The following is a 17,128-nucleotide window of genomic DNA, read 5'->3' as shown; positions in this document are numbered from 1 at the left end:
TATTACATTCTTACAATAAAGTAAGCTAGAGAAAAGAAAATGTTACTCAGAAAATCATAAGGAAGACAAAATATACTTACTGTACTGCATTTATCCAAAATCTACAAGTATTTTTTAAGTAAGCATGGAGCCCAACACAGGGCTTGAACTCACAACTTGACATCAAGACCTGAGCTGAGATCAAGAGTCAGATGTTTAACCAAATGAGCCACTCAGATGCCCTTTGATAATTTTCTTCTTTTAAAATAAACATTGCAGTCCTCCCAATGTTGCAATTGGAGATGAAAGAACTATGCATTTTACATCTCACAAAGCATATAACAATCTTAAAGGTAATATACCTTCTGCAGTGACAGTGTGTAGGAGTATTAATGTATATTAGGAAATGTATATAAGAGTCTTGTGTTATCGGTGTCCAAAAGCAACTGACACTTAAAACCGCATTTCAAGGCTTATATGGGGATGCCTGGGTGGCTCAGCAGTTGAGTGTCTGCCTTCGGCTTAGGGCATGATCCCGGAGTCCCAGAATCAAGTCCCATATCGGGCTCCCTGCATGAAGCCTGCTTCTCCCTCTGCCTATGTCTCTGCCTCTCTCTGTGTCTCTCATGAATAAATAAATAACATCTTGAAGGAAGGAAGGAAGGAAGGAAGGAAGGAAGGAAGGAAGGAAGGAAGGAAGGAAGGAAGGAAGGAAGGAGAGGGAGAGAGGGAGGGAGGGAGGGAGGGAGGGAGGGAGGGAGGGAGGGAGGGAGGAAGGAAGGAAGGAAGGAAGGAAGGAAGGAAGGAAGGAAGGAAGGAAGGAAGGGGAAGGGGAAAGGGAAAGGGAAAGGGAAAGGGAAAGGGAAAGGGAAAGGGAAAGGGAAAGGGAAAGGGAAAGGGAAAGGGAAGGGAAGGGAAGGGAAGGGAAGGGAAGGGAAGGGAAGGGAAAAGAAAGGAAAAGAAAGGAAAAGAAAGGAAAAAAGAAAAGAAAAGAAAAGAAAAGAAAGGAAAAGAAAGGAAAGGAAAGGAAAGGAAAGGAAAGGAAAGGAAAGGAAAGGAAAGGAAAGGAAAGGAAAGGAAAGGAAAGGAAAGGAAAGGAAAGGAAAGGAAAGGAAAGACAAGACAAGACAAGACAAGACAAGACAAGACAAGACAAGACAAGACAAGACAAGACAAGACAAGACTGGTCTGTAGTTATTTTTTTCCTTGTACTTCCTTGTCTGGCTTTCCTATCAGGGTAATATAAGCCCATAAAATGTGTAAGTGTTTCCTCTTCTATTTTGTGTAAGATTTTAAGAAGGGTTGGTTGGTATCAATTCTTTTTCAAGTGCTTGGTAGAGTTCACCTGTGAACCAGTCTGGTCCTAGACTTCTGTTTGTTGCAGGTTTTGAATTACTCCTTATAAGTAATTCAATCTCCTTATAAGTAATTGGTGTATTCAGATTTTCTATTTCTTTATGATTCAGTCTTAACAGGTCATATGTTTCTAGGAACTTAGCCATTTCTTTTAGGTTGTTCAATTTATTGGTGTATACTTGTTCATAGTAGTATCTTCTGATCCTGTGTATTTGTGTGGTACCACCAGCTGTAATGTCTCCTCTTTCATTTCTGATTTTATTTCAGTCTTCTTTTTTCTTAAGTCTAGCTAAAGGTTTGTCTATTTTGTTCTTCTCTCCAAAAAGTACTCTTCATTAGACAGATTTTTTTTCTATTGTTTTTATAGTCTCTATTTCATGAATTTCCACTCTGATTCTTTGGTATTTCCTTCCTTCTGGCAACTCTGGGCTTAGTCTATTCTTTATCTAGTTCTTTGAGGTATAAATTTAGGTTGTTTGAGACCTTTTGTTTCTTAATGTAGGCATTTATTTCTATGAACTTCCCTCTTAGAATTGCTTTTGTTGTATCCCATGAAAGTGATGGAATATTGCATTTCTATTTTCATTTGTCTCAGCTATTTCTTTATTTCCCTTTTGATATCTTCCTTGACCCACAGATTATTCAGAAGATCTTGTTTTATCACTGTATGTCTGTAAATTTTCCTATTTTTGTATTAAGGAATAACTAACATACATTATATTAATTTCAGGTGTACAATATAAGCATTTGATATCTGTATATATTTCAAAATGATCATTACAGTAAGTCTAGTTAACATCCATCACCATACATAGAGTATTTTTCTTATAAAGAGAACATTTAAGATTTATTCTTAATAACTTTCAAGTATGCAATACAGTGTTATTAACTATAATTGCCATGCTGTACGTTACATCCCCCTGACTTATTTATTTTATAATTAAATTTTGTACCTTTTCCTTTTGACTCCCTTTTCACTCATCCCTGCCTCTGGCAACCATCACTCTGTTCTCTGTATCTATGAGCCTGGTGGTTTTGCAGGGTTTTTTGTTTTTTGCTTTTGTTTTAGATTCTACATACAAGTGAGTTCAGTATATGTCATTCTCTAACTTCTTTCACTTAGTCTAATGCCCTTAAGGTCCATCCATGTTCTTTCAGGTGGTAAGATTTCATTCTTTCTTATAACTGAATAATATTCTTTTTTGGAATTCACCACATTTTTTTCATCCATTCATCTATCAAAGGACACTTAGGTTGTTTTCATATCTTAGCTATTATAAATAATGCTGCAAAGAGCATGGGGGTACACATGTATTTTTAAGTCAGTGTTTCTGTTTTCTTCAGATACCCAAAAGTAGAACTGTCGGATCACACAGTTCTGTTTTGTTTTGTTTTTTGAGGAACCTCCATATTGTTTTCCACAGTGGCTGTGGCAGTTTACATTCTCACCAATACGGTCAAGAGTTCCCTTTTCTCCACTCCTTGCCAACACTTACTTCTTTTGGTTTTTTTAAGATTTTTTATTTATTTATTGAGAGAAAGAGAGAGAGAGAGAGAGAGAGGCAGAGACACAGGCAGAGAGAGGAGCAGGATCCATGCAGGAAGCCACTGCGCCACGGGGGCTGCCCCCAACACTTAATTCTTGTCTTTTTCAAAACAGCCATTCTAACAGGTATAAGGTGATAATTTTCCACTTTTCTTCTTGTACCTGATTTCTACTTTCATACCACTGTGATCAGAAAAAAAATGCCTGATATGATTTCAATCTTCTTAAATTTATTAAGACTTGTCTGTGGACTAACATATGATCTATGCTGGAGAATATTTCATATGCACTGGAGAAAAATGTGTGTTCTAGTAATATTGGATGGAGTGGAGTGTTTTTAAATGTCTCTTAAGTCTACCTGGCCTAACAGGTAATTTAAGGCCAGTGTTTCCTTACTGATTTTCTGCCTTTGTGATCTATTTGTTGTTTAAAGTGGGGTACTGAAACCCCCTATAATTGTTGCATTGCTTTCTATGTCTCTCTTCAAATCTGTTAATACTGGCTTTACATTATTTAGGCACTCTGATGTTGAGTGTATGAATATTTACAAAATTATAGCCTCTTGTTGGACTACCCTCATTATCATTACATAATAAATATTCGTCTCTTGTTACAGTCTGTGGCTAAAGTGTATTTTGTGTGATTTGAGTATAGTTAGCCCTGCTTTCTTTGGGTTTCCATTCACATGTATCTTTTCATCCCTTCACTTTCAGAGTGTGTATTCTCTTTAAAGCTAAAGGGAGTCTCTTGTAGGCAGGCAGAAACTAGTGAGTCTTGTGTTTTTATCCATTCTGCCAGTCAATGTGTTTTCATTAAAGAATTTAGTCCATTTCTATACTAAGTAGTTATTGAGACATATAGACTTAAATACTGCCATTTAGTTCATTGTTTTCTGGCTGTTTTGTATTCCATTTGTTTCTTTGTTCTTCTCTTGCTCTCTTATTCTGTGATCTGAATTTCTGTAGAAGTATGCTTAGATTCTTATTAAACTTTTCTGTACATACAGATTTTTTTTTTTTTTTGCTTTTGGTTATTACCAAGAGGCTTATGTAAGATATCAATCCCAGCAGGTTCAGCACAGAGGAAATAGTCAGAGTCACCCATGGCCCAGTATTTCCCTGTAGGAAATCTATTTCCCTGAAAGCAGCCTGAGGTCAGGTTTCTAATTTAGTAGACATCCAGGGGCTGTGAGCAATCCTCCCAGGAGATGAGGGAAATCTTCAGATACCATGTCTGCCCTTTCTGTCTACCCCACTCCAAATTTCCACTATCTCCACACAATTAATTTATACATATACCTGATGCACCAGGTTTACAGATGCCACCAAAGGAAGAGCCTCTGTATCACCTGTCTCTGAAAGCCTATGGGGCTTTCCTAAGTTGCACAGGACTATAGCAATGAAGTAGTTCTTAATGGGTAAAACAGCAACATCTTCAGTGGCTGTATACCTGGGTCCAGTGCAGAGGGAGCAGGCAAAAATGTCAATCTCTAAGTCTCTCCCTGGAAGGCCCCTAAACATACTTTCCCAGCTACCACAGGAGAGATCCAGCTTCCAATCAACCTGCATCTAGGTGCTCCTCCCCTTTAGAACATTTGACAAATCTTGGCACACCCTCAACTACTGGGAGTCACTAAGAATAAAGAAGGCAGTTTGGGCAATCACAAAAGTTTGAGTGACAACCAAGAACTCAGGCCAGGCTACTGAAAAAGTTCATCTCCTACAGAAAACCATTCCATCAAGACCGAGAAAGGAATTTTTTTATCTAATGTGTAGAAACCAATACAGAGTCAAGAAAAAATGAAAAAAACAGAACATGTTCCAAACAAAAGAGCAAATACTTACCTGGCAGGGGAGATACCATGATCACCAAACAAAAAAGCAAGACAAAACTCCAGAAATAGATCTTAATGAAACAAAGATACATGATTTACTTGATAAAGAGTTCAAAATAACAGTTATAAAGACGCTTACCAAGGTGAGCAGAACAATGCATGAACAAAGTGAGAATTTCAAAAAAAGAGACAGAAAATACAGGAAAGTACCAACAAAAATCAGAGACCTAAAGAATACAATAACTAAACTGAAAAATTCAATAGAGAGGTTCAACAGACTAGATCAAGGGGAAGAAAGTATCAGCAAATTCAGACGGGGCAAAAGAATTCATCTAAAGAAGCAGAAAGAAAAAAAGAATAAAAATGAAGACAGCTTGAGGGACTTTTAGGAGACCATCAAGTGGACCCCCACAGGCATGATAAGGGTCCCAGAAGGAGAGGATAAAGCAAAAGGAGCAGAAAATTTACGGAAAGAAAATGTCCTACCCTGGGGAAAAAAACAGACATCCAGATACAGGAAGCCCATAAACTTTCAAATAAGGTGAATCCCCCAAAAAATCCATACCAAGACACATTATAATTTAATTGCCAAAAGTTAAAAACAAAAAGTATCTTAAAAGCAACAAGAAGAAAAAGAACTTGATTCACACAAGGGAAACCCCTTAAGACCATGAGCCTATTTTTCAGCAGAAACTTTGGAGGCCAGAAGGGGGTGGCAAGATATAATCAAAGTGCAGAGGTGGGAGGGTGCTAGCTGTCAACCAAGAATACTCTACACACCATGAATGGAAAGAGAAACAAAGAATTTTCTAGACAAGGAAAAACTGAAGGAGTTACCACTGTCAGACTAGCCTAGCCTTACAAGAAATGTTCAGGGCACTTCCCCAAGCTGAAACAAGAGTGCTAATAAGAAAACATGAAAGTATACTGGTAAAAAAGTAAATCTATGGTTAAATTCAGAATACTCTAATTTTGTAATACTGGTGGGTAAATCACTTATAAATCTTATGAAATTTAAAAAATAATAGTAAAAATAGTAAAAAGTGTTAATGGATAAACAAGGTAAAAAGATTTAAATTGTGACATCAGAAACAATAAATGTGGGAGGGACAGTAAAAACTATAAAGCTTAAGATGCATTAGAAATTGTTATTAGGGACACCTGGGTGGCTCAGTTGTTAAGCATCTGCCTTCAGCAGATCATGGTCCAGGGGTCCTGGGATCAAGTCGCACATCAGGCTCCCTGCATGGAGCCTGCTTCTCCCTCTGCCTGTATCTCTGCCTCTCTCATGAATAAATGAATAAAATATTTTTTTTAAATTATTATTAGCTTAAAATACTGTTATAAATGTAAGATGTTCTTTATAAGAACCTTAAATGGGATTTTTACCTTGACTGTTGTGTTTCTCACATTTACAGGAAATTAGTTTTCCTGGATTTTTTAGAAAGTGGTGTTAAAGGTGTTAAAGGTAGTTTTTCTAACTTTACAGAATTCACTCTTCTGTTGTTTTCATGTAATGTTAAACAATATGGTAACGTCCTGAGAACTCTCAGCTGTTTCTCTGCCTATCCTTATCTGAATCTTCTCTTTTCTTCCTCTTTTGATCCTCTAATGTTCCCTGTTCTGCTCAATTTTGATGCTACTATTGTAGTCAATTGTGTTTCCACTCACTGCAGTAACCCTGTGCTGATCGAGAACTCTAGCAGCTCCATTTCAAGAATTCTTTGGAGCCAGATTGCTGTAACCTGTCTTTACCATGAACATATCATACTTGTCTGATACTAGAGTGGGCAACCCCCCCCCCCCACTACCTCATTTCAGCTGCTACTCTTAATATAGTCCACCACATTGTCTACTAAATAGTTTAGGCTATTTTGGAGGCCTGCTTTTAAGTTCTATAAAATACCTCACTCAACTCTCTCTGCTTACTCTTGCACAAATAGTAATACTATGGAGGTCTCGTGGCTGTTAGTGGTGTGCTCTTACCTGCTCTTATTTTTGGATGCCTGAGGTTAGTTTTATGGTATGTTTTTGGATTTGCTATCTAGTTTCATTAGTTTTTGTGTAAGTATTCTGAGGACGTCAAAAAAACAATGACATGGACAGATTTACCTCCTACCATCCTTCTTAAAGCCAAAATTGAAGTTCAAACAAAGCAATTATGTTTTTATATTCATTATATACTTCTCCTGACTTATTTCTACTTATTTGTAAACCATCTTGTTGTAAGTCATTTCATCCTTTTTTAAAACAAACCAAAAAAAAATTACTCCAACTCCATAATTACAAAAACTTTATTTTAATAAATTATTTAAATCTTTCATGATTTTCAGTACTTCTAAATGCTTCCTGATTCAAAGTTCAGATAACTCACAAATGTTTACACTTGGAAAAAATTCCTTCAACAACCTAACTGCTGAAATCTTAAGAATGAGACCACTAGAAACCAAAATACTCATTCAAAAACAAGAACATAAATAGATAACATCCTTAAAATTCTGCACAAGATCTGACTAGAAATTTCTATGTTTAGATATCATAACTTTGTCTTCCTTGAATACCGGTATGCCACATGCATTCAGATTTTTTCCTAGTCCTGGGGTCAGCAAACTAGAGCCCACTGACTTAGCATGTTTTGTAAATAAAGCTTTACGAAACACAGCTTGCCCCTTCCCTTATATATTATCTGCAGCTGCTTTCACACCACAACAGCAGAAGTAAGTAGTTGCAACAGAGATCATATGACCGACAAAGCCAAAAATATTTACCATCTGGCCCTTTCCTAGTCTACAGATGTATCAAATGAGCTTCCCTGAGCAGCACCTGGGGGGGCTCTATGGATAATTCTGAGTAGCAGGACTGTTGTGCTGGGTGTCCAGCACAATGCAGGATGTTTAGCATCTCTCATCTCCCATAAGCTAAAACTAAAATGCCAGCAGCACTCCCAGTCCTTGTTAACCAAAATTTCCCCACTCTGGGAGAGAGCAGAAATACTATTCCTGTTTGAGAATCACTGAAGAACTAAATTAGCTCAGAATAAAGAAAAAGAAAATACAGTTTGTAAATTCTAATTCCTACCAAGATAGATGAAAATGTAGTTACCTTCTTTTAAGAACAAGCTAAAAGTCTATTCTTCTTCCTCTTTGACACTCAGCTAACAAAAACATTAATTTCTTCTTAATAAAACTAGGCTTTATGATTTGATAATGATATCAAAACATCATGATGTTTACTTAAAGCTTAAAAATAAATTTATGAGGCAATCTTACCGATTTGTTCCATCCAGATTTGATTTGTGGATGAAATTGAGTTTTGCATCTGCCCAGTAAAGCTTCTGTTCCTCATAATCCAAAGTCAGTCCATTTGGCCAGTAAATTTCAGTGTTTATTATAACGAAGCGACTTGAACCATCCATTCCAGCACGTTCTATCTTTGGTACTTCTCCCCAGTCTGTCCAGTACATGAACCTAAAAACCAGATAAAAAATAAACCCATGATTTAACCAGGTTAACAGCCAAGTACTTCATAATTCTCATTATTAGAGAAAAGAAGGCTCTCTCAGGAACACTAAAACTGAAACCATTAGAAAGTATCAAAATTGTAATAATCTACCTTTTTGTCACCACCATGGTAATAACTGATTCAGGCATGCATCATGAAGCATGCAAAAAACTATGTGATCAAAGTTTACTGAGAAAAATGGTATTTACACTGTGTAAATGTACCTCCCCACAGATTATTTATTAAGGACAAAGGAGGAAATGGTAATTTTAGAGAAAATAAACTTGATGAACACTATCTTAAGCAAATCATCTAAGTTAACATAAATGACAGGTACCAAACTGGTGTCACGTATGTGATGCACAAACCATATTTTGTGCAGATTCTTTTACATCGTATTCCTGCCAAAAGATGCGTAACCTAAACAAAATTATGAGGAAATGGAGAAAACCAAATTGAGGAACATTCTAGAAATCAAATGATCTTTGTAAATATCAACAATAACAAAAGTCAAAGGAAGGCCAAGAAACAATCAAGATTAGAGAGGAATAAAGAGATATTGACAAGTACATAAAATGCATGATTTGGACTGAGCAGTTGAGGGAAATGCTATAAAGACATTATAGGGAAACCTAGCAAAATATGAGAGACTAACATAAACAGAAATGTACTGATGTTAATTTCCTAAATATGATCATTGAACTGTGGTTAGGGTATATAAGATATCATTGTACCATTTTTGCTTCTATTCTGCAAGTTTGAAATTTTTTTCAAAATAAAAAAATTGAGGTTTATTATTAATAGTCTTATCCCAGAGGTAAAAACAAAATTTTCCTTATTAAAGGTAAAATTCTTAATGTGGGGATCCCTGGGTGGCGCAGGGGTTTGGCGCCTGCCTTTGGCCCAGGGCGCGATCCTGGAGACCCGGGATCGAATCCCATGTCGGGCTCCCGGTGCATGGAGCCTGCTTCTCCCTCTGCCTATGTCTCTGCCTCTCTCTCTCTCTGTGTGACTATCATAAATAAAAAAAAAAATTTAAAAATTAAAAAAAAGAAAAAAGAAAAAGACTAGAGGAAAACTAAAAAGAATACAAAGAAGATCTTCTCTAAAACCAAAGAGAAAATAGGATAAGACGGTCAAAAATAAGTAGACTCTGAAAATTGATCAAACAACAAAATGAGAAGCATTTATTCAAGAAAATCTACTAAATCTAAGGAGGAAATGTGATAGTCCAGCCTGAAGTTACTTGTACCACCATCCATGCTGCTAGGTTTATGGCACAAAAGTTCTACCCTGAGCAGACATGGCAGACCCTAAAGATTGACAGGTACATGGCCCTGCAAGTGGATGCTGACTTTATTTGAAGTAATGGAAAAATCTATGTCCAGGAATGTTGTCAATAACAGGAGTGCTCTCCACTGCAAACAATCAGAAAGTGCTATTATCCCAAATAATACTGACCCAAAAAAGTATAAATGTAACGTAGGTAAATTTTACTTTATTTTTTTAAGAGATAAAATACTTTCTTTACTAGATACTTCACAAAAGAACATACATGAATAGTCAACTGGCACTTAAGAAGATGCTCAATTTCATCAATCATCAGGGAAATGCACATTAAAATCACAGTAACAAAAAAATTAAAAAATAAAACTATAGTAACATACTAAACTCCACTCACTAGAATGGCTAACATTTAAAAAAAAAAGCCTAATAATACTAAGTGTTGGTGATGATAAGCAACTGAAACTTTCTTACAGAACTAGTATAATCACTTTGGAAAACAGTCTGGCAGTTCCTTATAAACGTAAACGTATATTTAACTCTATTAATCAGCAATTTCACTTTTAGGGATTTATCCAAGAGAAATAAAAACATATCCACTCAACAACTGTACATGCAAGTTCACAGCTTTATTCATAACAGCTAAAAACTAGAAACAACACAAATATCCATTAATAGGATGATATACAAACTCTGGTATAATTGTAATACTACTTAGCAATACAAAAAAGCAACTATTCTTATATTCAACAACAAGGATGAACTTTTAAAATCAAGATGAACAAAAGAAGCCAGACTCAAAAGAGTACCTACTTCATGACTCTATTATATGAAGTTCTAGATTCAGCAAAACTAATCTATAGTGATAGAAATCAGTAGTTACAAGGGTAGAAACAGAGGTTGACTTAAAAGAGGCTAAGCTTTCTGGAATGAGATGATGGAGTAATAGTAGATATACATTTATCAAAACATCAAACTATAAAATATAATAAAATGTATTTTCTGCATATAAATTATATACCAATAAAGTTGCCTACAACACAAACAAGAAATAAGAAACTATAATTAAAAGCTAATTCAAAATTATCTTCTTTTCTGTAGAAGCCTTCCCTAGCTCGCCCAGAGGTACTCCTTTCTGGGTGCTCCTGAAGCATGTTTCACTGTGCTATAGAACTTATCACACTTTGTATATAAATTATGAAGAACTCATATGGACTGAAGATAAGCAATTTGTATACTATCAAGATGGATACAGCAATAAGTGGTGGTGTCTACTTTGTATAATATAATTTAGGTAGGTCTCACAACTGTCATTAAGTATGCATAAAACTTATAAATAAGAATTTGGTATCTAGTTTATTGTGAAATAAAAAGTTAACTAATTAATTAGCTCAACAAGAATTTTAGGAACAAAATTATTTACATGCCACTGTTTATCAAAGCTAATAGACAACTCTCACATTATTTAATAGTTAAAAATAGGTCATGTTACTTCAAGGAATAAAGGCTTCAAATAAAACAAGGGATACGGAGACATTTGTCAAGATGAGAATCTGATAAAAAATCTAGAATTTGGAGGCACCTGGGTGGTTCCATGGTGGAGCGTCTGCCTTTGGCTCAGGTTGTGATCCCAGGGTCCTGGGATTGAGTCCCGCCATCAAGCTCCCCACAAGGAGCCGACTTTTCCCTCCGCCTATGTCTCTGCCTTTCTCTCTGTCGCTCATGAATAAATAAATAAAATCTTTTAAAAAATTTTTCTAATCTAGAATTTTAAAGTCAATCTTGTGGATATTTTCATTTGTTCAAATATTTAAAATGCAAAATAATAAATTTCATCTATAAATACTAAAATTTCCATGTTATTTGATTAACATTTAAATTAAAAATTCATTACAAATTTAATATAGGAAGGGAAAGAGACACAGAAAGAAAACACAAAAGTATTTTATAAATTGCCAAGATATTATTCAATTTCTAAAAAAAATGTATTAAGCACCTATTAGGAGCCAAGCATCATCCTTGATATAATACACAAAAATAAGCAAGGCAAACAACTGCCCCTGTGAAACTTGATCTAGGCAAGGAGTGATAAATGTAGCATGAGATGTATGAACACGGTGTTATGAGAGTGCGAGGAAGTGATACTCAGTCAAGCTAGTAAATGTTAAGAGTTGTCAATAAAAGCTTACCAGAGGAACAATCCTTTTATTTAGGGAGCTGCCAAAATGAGAAACAGCATTCTAGGAAGAAGATAAAGCATATGCAAAAGACATCAGAATTCATGACACATTCAAGACCAGCACAAAGATCAGCAGAGCTGCATCATATATCTGGCAAAAAAAGAAGTCCCACAGAAGAGACCAATTCTGCTGTGAAAAGAAGCCTGAAGTACATAACACCTATAGGTAGCGAGAATGTACTTAAGACTGTAGGCAGAAAAGTAAGTTAAGTGGTTAAGATTATCCTGTTAATCACTGGTAATAACACAGGGTTTGATTAGAGGGGAAGAAATTAGAGAAAGAAAATTAAAGCACAAAACTTCTGAAATATTCCAGATGAGAACTAATGAAGACAAAAGCTGAAAGATGGATCATAAGAGAACAATCATTAATGAGAGAGTAGGATGGCTCTCAGGAGTTGGCAAATGTGAATGAGCCCATATTGGCGTCATTCAACAAAATATGGAATCTAAACAGAGTTTAAGGGGCAACATGGTGACTTCAGATAAAGATGAAATGAGTATCTTTATCTCATTGTTTTTCCTTCTATATCCAAAGAACCAGTCAATAGAGTAAAAGAAAAATTAGTGTAAAAGTTAAATGAGGGATCCCTGGGTGGCGCAGCGGTTTAGCGCCTGCCTTTGGCCCAGGGCGCAATCCTGGAGACCCAGGATCGAATCCCACGTCGGGCTCCCGGTGCATGGAGCCTGCTTCTCCCTCTGCCTGTGTCTCTGCCTCTCTCTCTCTCTCTCTCTGTGTGTGACTATCATAAATAAATAAAAAATTAAAAAAAAAAAAGTTAAATGAAAGTAGTATAGGAAAGGTAAATAAAGTTAAAAGGATGTTAATAGTTAAAAAGAAAGAAAAAGAAAGTTGTGGACTATAGTAACAAGGTAAAAGAAACTGCAATAAAAAGCTGCATAAGAAACCAAACCAAAAAAAAAAAAAAAAAAAAAAAAAAAAAGAAAGAAACCAAACCAGCCCCCAATAAGAGTCATGCCACATTTAAAGAACACATGACAGATATAAGGTGAAATTTTATAAACAGTGGAAAAAAATTCTGACTTTAATGAAAGTGAAAAGAAAAGATAGCAAGCAAAATTCATACATTCTTCCTCTTCCTATCCCTGAACCAGTTCCATCTTACTTTGGTTAGGATATTGGGCTTTTAAGTAAAGAGGAGGTTGGAGAATTCAAGGTATCTGCTTCCTGATAGAACTACAAAGAAAAAAAGAACTGTGAAGAAGTCTGCTATAATTCCATGCTTCCTCTCTATTTATTTGTGTTGGTATTATATTTGAAATAATAAGTGATGATTAATAAGATAATGAAAGCATTTTAGTGGATTTGTTTTTAAAGAAAATGTACAGTAACCAGATGAAAAAGATTCTACTATTGCGGGACAAGAAAGAACATGGAGATGGCTATATTAAATAGAATCTTTGCTGTGACAATATCCATCATAACGGAATTCTACATGTATAAACTAGCAATCCCGGAGACAGATTGCTAAGAATGATCCTTAAACGCCCACCCTAAGACTAATTTTTAAAAGCTGCTGGACCTAATACAGAGAATATATTTAATTCAGAAATAACACTGGTATAGTATACCACTACTAAAAGATAAAGCTTATAAGCCTGGGAATAAGTAACATACTAAATTAATTTGACTCCCTACTATTATCAAAGAAAACGCTAGCTATAGTACAAGCATACTGTGTTAGATCGCATTTTGCGGATACTATGCCTTTTACAAACTGAAGGTTTGTGACAACACTGCATCAAGAACATCTATTGGAACCATTTTCCAACAGCATCTGCTCATTGCACGTTTGTCACATTTTAGCAATTCTCCCAGTATTTCAACTTCCCATCATTATTATATTTGTTATGGTGATCTATGATCAGTGATTATGACTGACTCAAAGTTCAAATGATGGTTAGCATTTTTTAGCAATAAAGTATTTTTTAAATTAAGGTATATACACGGTTGGTTTAAACATAACACTACTGCAAACTTAATAGACTACAGGATAATGTAAATATTAACCTTATATGCACTTGGAAAACAAAAAGTTCACTGGACTCATTTCATTATGATACTCACTTTATTGCTGTGGTCTGGAACCCCCAATATCTCCAAGTTATGCACTTTCCCAAATTGCTGTTATCTACAATTCTCTTTCTAAACAAATCATAGGTGATGCATTTTGAACTCCTCTAAGTATAATAAAGATGATTTATTAACTGTCTAGAATGTCTCTCTCCTCCTCCTATACTCTGATAAATATCCTGATTCTTCAGAAGAGTTCAAATGTCACCGTAACTTGAAGCATTTCATGACTCTCTCAAGGACACTCTTCTCTGTACATTTCAAACACATAGATTACTAAGACTGTTTATACATTTCCCATCCCTCTGTATTCCAGGTTCCTGTTTTATATATTATTGTATCCTCTATCCTAAAACAATCTAATATAATGCCAAGTGTATTTACAGTCAGCATTCAAATGCTTAATAATGGTCTGCACTTACCTGCTCTTGGGCCATTCTGTTATTATTACAGAGTATATCCTTAAAAAATAAAGGCAGAATTTTATTTTAATGAATATCATTATTCTTCTACTATGCTCCAGTTACAAGCCGTTTTCTATTCCTTGAATGTATAATGGCACGAGAGTCTGGCACATAGTGTTCCTACTTACTAAAAGCTATTACCCATTTCCATACCTTGTCTCTCCTGGAAAACGACTGCTTAGCTAGAAAATATCAACCTGAAATAACTCCCCAAATGGAATGGACTACTCTCTCCTTTGTTCCCCACTGTACAGATTTCTATAGCAATACTTAGAAAGCTTTACTGCAACAATATTTCCCTAAATTTAAACCTGGTTTATACCTAATAAATCTACATAATTAGTCTATTCTATACACGTTTTGCTATTAGGTCACCTCTGAGGATATACTAGGATATCCCACCACCCAAAGCTAAAAGCTATACATAGACAGGTTCACTGCCTTTTTTAATGGTCTGGTGGAGAGAATTTATTTTTTCAAGATAAAATTATTTCAGTCATGCCTTTAATTACTGCCTGATATATTACAGGAATCTATAAATCAGTTTTTGAGGAAAATCCTTCCCTCACCCTTGAATATTCCCTCAATTCACCTTTCAAGCTCATCTTACCTGCTTTTACTAAATTGCACTTTGTCCTGATACAGCAGGGACAAATGCCAAAGAAATCATTACTGAGGGCATTACAAGGGTGTTGCTCATTACATTATATAGCAGCTTTTTTATGAGGACTAACGGGAGTAGAAATCAGTTTCATTATCAGGAGTAAAGATGGTTTCTCAAAGAATGACATCTACCTAAAGAACATTAATTCTTACAATTAGTATTTTCTTTTTTAGATTGGCTTAGATTTTTCCTCGGGTCCATTCCAGTTACAAAGTTTATAGTTCTGCTATTTCTTTTTATATCTACCATCATACCTCATTCACTCTTTTCAACACTAAAAAGGGGGGAAAATAGAAACAATATACAGGGGATCCCTGGGTGGCTCAGCGGTTTAGCCTTTGGCCCAGGGCGCAGTCCTGGAGTCCCGGGATCGAGTTCCACGTTGGGCTCCCGGCATGGGGCCTGCTTCTCCCTCCTCCTGTGTCTCTGCCTCTCTCTATCATAAATAAAATAAATCTTAAAAAAAAAAAAGAAACAATATGCAAATCATGGCAAAGATATCCACAGATCATATGATTATGCACTCACAAAATGTCTGCCATGGGTACCTGGCATTTTAGGAGGCGACCTAGTACCTAATCGACCTTCCTATGTTTAAAGAAGCCTCTACTTGATGTGGCAGAGGCACTTCCTGAAACTAAAGAAACAGAAAGCACCAGATATTTACTTTCTAAATCTCCCCTGCAATTGGGACAGGGGCTAAGACTTGGGTTTTGCCTGTCAGACAAACCAAGAAAAAGAGAAAGTGGAGGCAGAAGAGAAAGAAGCAACAGCAGCAGCCGCAAGGACTACAAGCAATCCATGCTGGTAAGGTTGAGGGCAATAGCAAAGGCTAATTAAATTCAGTTTGAATTAATTCATCCTTCTTTAATCCAGTTTTGCAAGGAAGCACTAGAAGCAACTTTAGGAGTGTCTGTTATCAAAAGAAAAAAAAGAAAAAAGAAAAAAAAAAAAAAAAAGGAGTGTCTGTTGTCTCGGGATCCCTGGGTGGCTCAGTGTTTAGCGCCTGCCTTTGGCCCAGGGCATGATCTTGGAGTCCTGGAATCCAGTCCCACATCAGGCTCCCTGCATGGAGCCTGCTTCTCCCTCTGCCTGTATCTGCCTCTCTCTCTCTCTCTGCCTCTCGTGAATAAAAATCTTAAAAAAAAAAAAAAAAAAAAGAAGGAATATCTGTTGTCTCATGTCAGTGAGAGAGCACAAACAGTAGTAAATATGCCACCTAACAGTGGTGCCATCACTGGACCAGGCCTGTGGTATGATTTTTAACACTGTTCGTGGCTACAGATTCCAAGCCTGGTTCTTCTACAATTTAAGAAATTTTATGAGTAACCCAATAACCTCTTCAAAAATACTTTTTTGGGGCGCCTGGGTGGCTCACTGGTTGAGTGTCTGCCTTTGGCTCAGGTCATGACCCTGGGGCCCTGGGATAGAGTCCCACATTGGGCTCCCTGCAGGGAAGCTGCTTCTCCCTCTGCATATGTCTCTGCCTCTCTCTCTGTGTCTCTCATGAATAAATAAATCTTTAAAAAACAAAACACTGTATTAAAAAAATACTCTTTCTGTTTAAATAACAGAGATTTCTTATTACTTAAAACTATGAACACTAACATGCACTTTTAGATCCAACACCACCCAAAAGCATCGCTTTAAAGTTTAGACAGTCACTTCAACTCTTCTCCCAACAAAGCCTCATATGTTAGAACTCCTTTCATCCAAACATCTTACAAATGGCATGTTTCAAAAGTTTCACAGCTCTTCCCTCAATCTACTGGGACTCCTCTCATAAGGGCCAACGTCAACATTCATGAGAATGACTGGCAGAGAACTATCAGGCAAATTACATCCTGATCCTTCCATCTATATACTTGTTTAAAACATTATCTTGATGAAAACTGATATAAAGAGAACAATCTATGACAGACAGAAAAGCCAACTTAACATGAAAATTTGGTACTTGTCACCATAAACAATGAAACAATGAGGTGTAAAAGAAAGAAAACTCAACTAATCTGTCTGATTTATTCAGTTTTCTAACTTCAAAACCCAATAATCATCAATGTATAATGAGCACGACATAACCAGTCCTTGAATATTCAGAAACTAGAATTGTAAATATAATTAACAAGCAATGGTCTAAAAGTCTGTTCCCCCCAAAATGCATATGCT

General features: G+C 36.1%; 1 protein-coding gene across 2 annotated transcripts in view; it reads right to left on the bottom strand.

The window, feature by feature from the left end:
- LRP6 (LDL receptor related protein 6) overlaps nucleotides 1-17,128 on the bottom strand; it is a 162,394-nt gene that overhangs the window by 88,591 nt on the left and 56,675 nt on the right. For both annotated transcript variants that reach the window (XM_072798999.1, XM_072799000.1), the window contains one exon: nucleotides 7,985-8,182. In XM_072798999.1, coding sequence (XP_072655100.1) covers nucleotides 7,985-8,182 — 198 coding nt within the window. The remainder of the gene's footprint in view (nucleotides 1-7,984; nucleotides 8,183-17,128) is intronic.

The sequence above is a fragment of the Canis lupus genome, chromosome 25 (assembly GCF_048164855.1).
Source record: "Canis lupus baileyi chromosome 25, mCanLup2.hap1, whole genome shotgun sequence".
Classification (NCBI taxonomy): domain Eukaryota; kingdom Metazoa; phylum Chordata; class Mammalia; order Carnivora; family Canidae; genus Canis; species Canis lupus.
Note: the sequence above shows the minus strand (reverse complement) of the source record. Positions and strands in the feature narration are given on the sequence as shown.